Source organism: Liolophura sinensis, chromosome 10 (assembly GCF_032854445.1).
Source record: "Liolophura sinensis isolate JHLJ2023 chromosome 10, CUHK_Ljap_v2, whole genome shotgun sequence".
NCBI classification, from domain to species: domain Eukaryota; kingdom Metazoa; phylum Mollusca; class Polyplacophora; order Chitonida; family Chitonidae; genus Liolophura; species Liolophura sinensis.
In genome coordinates this window covers 8,879,937-8,886,002 of record NC_088304.1, presented here as the reverse complement: position 1 = coordinate 8,886,002, position 6,066 = coordinate 8,879,937, and the positions used below count along the sequence as shown (strand labels likewise).

At 43.3% G+C, this 6,066-nt stretch overlaps 1 protein-coding gene across 2 annotated transcripts; it reads left to right on the top strand.

Moving 5' to 3' along the window:
- Positions 1 to 1,160: 1,160 nt before the first annotated feature.
- On the top strand, positions 1,161 to 5,370 carry LOC135476547 (proprotein convertase subtilisin/kexin type 5-like). Of its 2 annotated transcripts, none has more exons than XM_064756601.1 (2): positions 1,161 to 2,955; positions 3,550 to 5,370. In XM_064756601.1, the coding sequence occupies exons 1-2, from the start codon at positions 1,228 to 1,230 to the stop codon at positions 4,525 to 4,527; spliced, it is 2,706 nt and encodes a 901-aa protein (XP_064612671.1). In that variant the 5' UTR covers positions 1,161 to 1,227; the 3' UTR covers positions 4,528 to 5,370. The 2 variants fall into 2 exon arrangements, with proteins under 2 accessions (XP_064612671.1, XP_064612670.1); XM_064756600.1 differs by having other exon boundaries at positions 1,163 to 2,955; positions 3,547 to 5,370.
- The last annotated feature ends 696 nt before the right edge of the window (positions 5,371 to 6,066 follow it).

Sequence of the window (6,066 nt, the reverse complement as noted above, 5' to 3'; positions counted from 1 at the left end):
AAGTTTTAGACTGAGTACAATCCTCTTGTATGTAAATATGAACAGAACGTCCAGAGTCTCTGGCCCAGTGCTTCATGATTGTGTCTAATTCCGCTTAACCGGGAACTAGAGGCTGTATATTCATGGTGTTGAATTAGATCGCTACGTTGGATATATGAAGACTTGCAATCAAAGCGCAACTGAGATACATATTTTGTAATCGTCAACTTATATTCTAGCATGATGAATGATTTGAATATTTCACTGAGTCGCCTAGAACATAGCTAGAATCATTCTAACACCACTGAAAACTGTTTCTCTTTGCATGATTCCATCGTATTTTCGTACTTTATATACTTTCTTAGTTCTATGGTGGTTTGTGTTGTACGTCGTTTTTGGAATTTAATTTGAGATCATTGACCTGGGACCATTATTGGTTGACGCCTAGTACACGGATGTCTGTTTCGACGAATATATTGCCACTTTTAATGCATTTGCATGAATAGTTAGATTAAAAAGGCTGACTAAGGTAAACTGACGGAGTACCGTATTGCACCGTCTACGTGTGACCATTTGCCAGCTACCACAGTGGTCTAGAATTACTCAAAGCGCTATGTTGTCCAGTACATTCAACATATATTAACATGAAAGCAACGCAGATGGACCAAGGCGAATTTAAACAACCTTTTCATTATTAGGATTATCTCCAGAAGTACTAAAATCATATAATATAAGTAAAGAAAACTTAACTTTCCGTGAGAAAAGAGTTTTTATTTTCACAATCATTCGACATATGAACTGAATCTGTTTGCGTGTGAATTTAGTACAGATCACTCTATTTAACTCAATAAAAATGTCGTTATTTATTTATTTGTTTATTTGATTGGTGTTTTACGCCGTACTCAAGAATATTTCACTTATACGACGGCGACCAGCATTATGGTGAGAGAAAACCGGGTAGAGCCTGGGGGAAACCCATGACCATCCGCGGGTTGCTGCCAGACCTTCCCACTTACGGTCGGAGAAAAATATAGCTATGATGGGAAATTAATTTTGTGTCGAGATAATGTAGAAGTCTGATTTAGATGATCAACTAATTTTTTGCTTTCATCTTTTTATGAACAGTTCGAAGCGATTTGTCCGGAGCTTCTGTCTTTTGAAAGTTTTATGGAATGTTCATGCGCGGATCATGATTGGACATGCTCCCTAAGGGATGGGGTCTGTAGTGACAAGTACATCAAGATACAGATGTCCTGTTTAAATAACGATTATTTCCAGTGTGATCCTGGAAACTGTCTGGACAGTTGTGACGGTATGTATAATCTTAACGGATCACGTGTGTGTATGACAGGATGTCCCAAAGGATATTACGAAGGTTATAACAGGTTGTGTGTGCAGTGCCCCCATGCTTGCGATGGCTGTTCTGGACCGTCTAATACGGACTGCTCTTCGTGTCGATTCGCCCGTCTTGGATTGTCCTGTGTCTCGAAATGCCCCGTGGGGTATGTTCTGGACGCATCAGCGCCTGCCACCTGTATCAGACCTGACGAGTGTCCAGGTTACGTCCTGAATTCTTCTTCTTGTGTTGACCAGTGTCCGTCCGGTTTCTATCCTGTCGACTCTGCCCATCCACCGTACTGTGAAAGGTGCAACTCTCTGTGTAAAACGTGTTATGGGACAGGGACTGATCACTGCGATGCGTGTTCCAAATTTCGATATGATTCCAACTGTGTTTCAGTTTGTCCAATGGTAGCGCCTACCATATATAACCAAGATTGCCTGGCTGAATGTCCCTCTGATAACGGTTGCAAGACTGTGTGTGGTGATCAGTTCGTCTGGAAGACAAAATGCGTAAAAAAGTGTCCCGCTTCGGAGGCCTATTCCCTGAATGGGATATGCGTGACTAAATGTCCGAAACTCCATTTCGAATGGAAGTGTATGGACGTGTGCCCTCAAGGTATGTTACAGTTTAACGATCAATGTGTGAAAATATGCCCGCCAGGATATTTCACCGATGAGGTGACGTGTGTAAAGAAATGCAAACACCTGTCTTATGGGACGTCGTGCAGGGACGCATGTCCAGGTAACTTACCACATTTTAACGGCAAATGTGTGTATCACTGTCCGGAAACACTTCATTTCATAAATCCCAAGAACAATGAATGTACATCGCATTGTCCGTATGTGGTTTTCCAGAATCAATGCTTGCTCCATTGCCCCCACAATTACTTTTGGTCAGGTCAGGTTTGCAGTTTCTGTGATAAAATGTGCAATGGGTGCCACGGGCCTGGTGCGAAAAATTGCATGACCTGTAGGTATGTTAGTAATAATGGGGTTTGTGTGCGAGACTGTCCTGATCACACCGTCAATAAGACGTGCGTATCCAAATGCCCACCGGGAACCTTTGTGGCCGGGCAAAGAAAGACGTGTTTGGCATCCTGTCCTAATGACTTGCCGTTTTCCTTTCATCAAGAATGTTTAGCGTCTTGCCCAGAAAGCTCACCTTACCACGAGGATGGAAATCAGGCCTGTCTTGTGGAGTGTCCCAGGAATACAGTGCACCTCCAGGGAAAGACTCTTTGTCAAGAAAGTTGTCCAGACGATATGCCAATGACAGCAAACCATCTTTGTGTTAAGGAATGTCCACCAGATCGAAATTTCACCTACCAGAAAGAATGTTTACCGAAATGTCCCCGAGCGACTATCTTCAACGAGCACAAAGATATCTGTGTCAGTTGTGGGGACAATTTGTTCGCCTACCAGAATGCCTGTTACTCACGATGTCCTTTGGGGACAAGAGGAACAGGTATAGAAACACAAACAGGAAGCGAACGTGAAGAGTGCGTTCCGAATGATGCCTACGTGTTCATGTGGACCGCCGTTGTGGTTTTTGGGCTGTTTGTAGTTGTCCTGTACATAATCGTCTGTCGACCCCCAAGAAATAGTGTCCAGAGGAACGGACAGCCACTTGTTCAGGTAGGTTATGTCTGGGGTCATTTTACTAGTCATATCACGACGAGATGTCATTAGATGTGCACTTATATTGTACCTTTTTGTGGTTGGGTTAGTATATGCCGCCAAAGTGCTGTCGGCACTGGTATCTTGCCAGACACCAGAGGTGACTCCCATAACATCACATTATACTGACACATGTACAACCAGTCTTGTTTTCCTAGCTCTAACCTCACCGAGTTTTGGGTATGACCTTACCCAGCTGAGACCCTGTAACCATAAATTCACCTAAGCTGTCTTGATTGGTAATGTGTAGGAATACTGTGATACATTCGTTAGAAAAATGGCCCAACGTAATGCATGAAAAACGTTCCCAGCTAAAACTGAACACAAGATGGGTTGGAATTTAGCATTGGTTTAGGGATTTATCAGTAAACGTCGAAGCAAATCATCTTAAATTACCCAGGTAAGTGGAATAATTTGTCAATGAATACGACTTTTTTGGATGCTACATCTCGACTTTTGACGATAGTGGCGAGATTTATACATCTAGTTGACTAATATGTGAAGTATACAAAATTAATAATCGTGCTTTACTGCTTTGTCTCATTTCAGCAGGATGAGGAAGACTTTAACAGAGCCGAGAATAATAATGACGTCATTGACATGACTGATGACGCATATCATGACGCACATGACATGGACAACGACAGAACACCTATATTGCCATATGCACGACAGGGCAGAAAAAGAATGTCAGAAGCCAACCAAACCAGGCAGGGAATATCCGGGATAAATGAACAGGAGGAAATCTGCCATGAAGACACGATCTGTCAGCCTTTACCAGAAGAGCGTAAGTGGACAAATGATGGGGTTGACACAGATGATCTTCATCACCAGTCTGCCAGTACGTTTTCTTCAGCTGACTGCACCGATGTGGTTCACAGAACTGCTGACGTCATTGTTCATGATGCCCCTCGCTTAACAGCCTTCCCCACGGGATCAGGGCGACCGAATCCTTACAACTCAATGGGTTCTAAAACACTCTGCTCTAATCCGGAGATCGAGCAGAATGGGGGTCGATCTCTCATAGGGTGGTTATCCAAGAACGACACCAATGCCAAACCGACGTCGGAAACCTCCGGCTGGGAAAGACAACTGAACTCATTGGCTTCAAATCCCACGTACGCCGAATGCACTGCAGGAGCCAGGCCCAGGATTTATCTTAGTGAAAGTTCCTTAAAGCCTCTCTCCTGCGATTCTCCTCGATTCCAGTCGGATAAAAACGACGCAGACGTCTCCATATTGGCCATGCATGATAACACAGCGGTTGACGAAACATCACCAAGTCCTGTAGGCTGTACGACAAATCGACGCTTGATTTGCAAAGGCGGCATGAAAGGGAACCCTGAAGGTGGCAGTCCAATCAGCGGAAACGAGAATAACAAGAAGCGCTTTGGACAGGATCCGTGTCGACGTGAGAAGCATGTTGTTGAAGATATCGTGGGTCTTGTAAACACGGATCCTGCTGATCCGACAAGTGGATCTTTACAAGGCATAAATGACGGCGAAGAAACCTTGCTGAAGCATGTGTAACTCCGAGATCGAAACCCATTCTCCTCCAGATCAGGCAAGAAATTCACTTCCTTCAAAATGGTAAATGATTCTGAAGGTAAAACTAACTGATACCGTTACAATAAACCAAGGTAAACATGCAAAAGCCTGGATTGTTTGCCAACAGGCACACTGCCGTCGCTGCTATTGCTTTAATCTCTATGCCCTTGTCTTTTGTGTTGGATATTTCCATGGACCATTTTCTCCTTCTCCTGCATGCAATCCGGGGGAACCTGCATATGGTGTTGAATTAATACAGTAACTGTTTAAAGTTCAACATGTCTAACATAACCCATTATTTACACATTCCATTATTTGTAAGCCATTGTATTGCAACTTATGGAGATGAGAACTGAACAATTGCGTTTGTATGGATTAGCTTAATATACTTTGTTTGAGGCCTCCCTGGCTGAGGTGGTTAGTATGCCAGCCTGGCAAAATGATACAGGAGCTTCTCACAGTGCGATCGCTCTACGTTCAAGTCCAGTTCATAATGGCCAGCACCTCTCTGGTCATACCAGCGAAGGCCTGTCAGCAACCCGCGGATGCTCGTGGATTTTCCTGATATAATTACAGCATAGAGAGTAAAACCAGAGCAACGACGACAGTGTGATAGCTGGCAAATGGTCACACGTAACCGGAGAAATTAGACCTTCCGTCAATTTACTTCAGATAGGGTTTTGTTCTAATTGTTCATTTAAATGCATAAACAGTAGCAAATTACACGCCCCAAGCACTATGGTTTAAGCAAAATTAGGTAAAAATAAAATGCAATAATGTTAATTGCAATATATTAGACGTCATTGGTCTAGAACTACTCAAAATGTTGTGAGTGAGTGAGTGCTTGGGGTTTAACGTCGTACTCAACAATTTTTCAGTCATATGACGACGAAGGAATCATTAGGGTGCATGCACGTGTAATGTGCCTCCTTGTTGCAGGACGGATTTCCACCGCTCTTTTATTTAGTGCTGCATCACTGAGACGACTTACCGAAGGCAAGTAAGCCGCCCCGCCCGAGCCATTATACTGATACGGGTCAACCAGTCGTTGCACTATCCCCTTCATGCTGAACGCCAAGCGAGGAAGTTACAACTTCCTCTTTTAAAGTCTTAGGTGTGACTCGACCAAGGATTGATCCTGGATCTACCGGTCCCGAAGCGGACAAAATGTTGTGTTGTCATCATATTTAACATACAGTCACATTATAACATTGTTCGGGATACTTAATACATCAACAGAATCCTGACTTATGCAGGAATACAACGTAATTAAGACGTACAGCATAGAGAGAGAAACGAGAGCAGAGCAATAGGTCACACTTAACCGGTGAAATACGGCCTCTTGTCAGTTTTCCTCAATCCGGGTATGTCACAATTTATGTTTCTGAATAAAGCCCATAGGAGTTTTCCGGGTCAGTTTAACGATGGTGATAGATTGTGCTATTATTTTATATTTATTATTTTAAAATTCATGACCTATATATGACCCGAAGGAACCGGCACCGAACTTGACAGTCCATA

What these genes read in the sequence shown, in the direction of transcription:
- LOC135476547 (XM_064756600.1), top strand. Translation starts at nt 1,228, where the DNA reads ATGTCCTGTTTAAATAACGATTATTTCCAGTGTGATCCTGGAAACTGT. An exon ending in ACGGACAGCCACTTGTTCAG is followed by an intron (nt 2,956 to 3,546) that starts GTAGGTTATGTC and finishes GTCTCATTTCAG; the next exon opens with CAGGATGAGGAAGACTTTAA.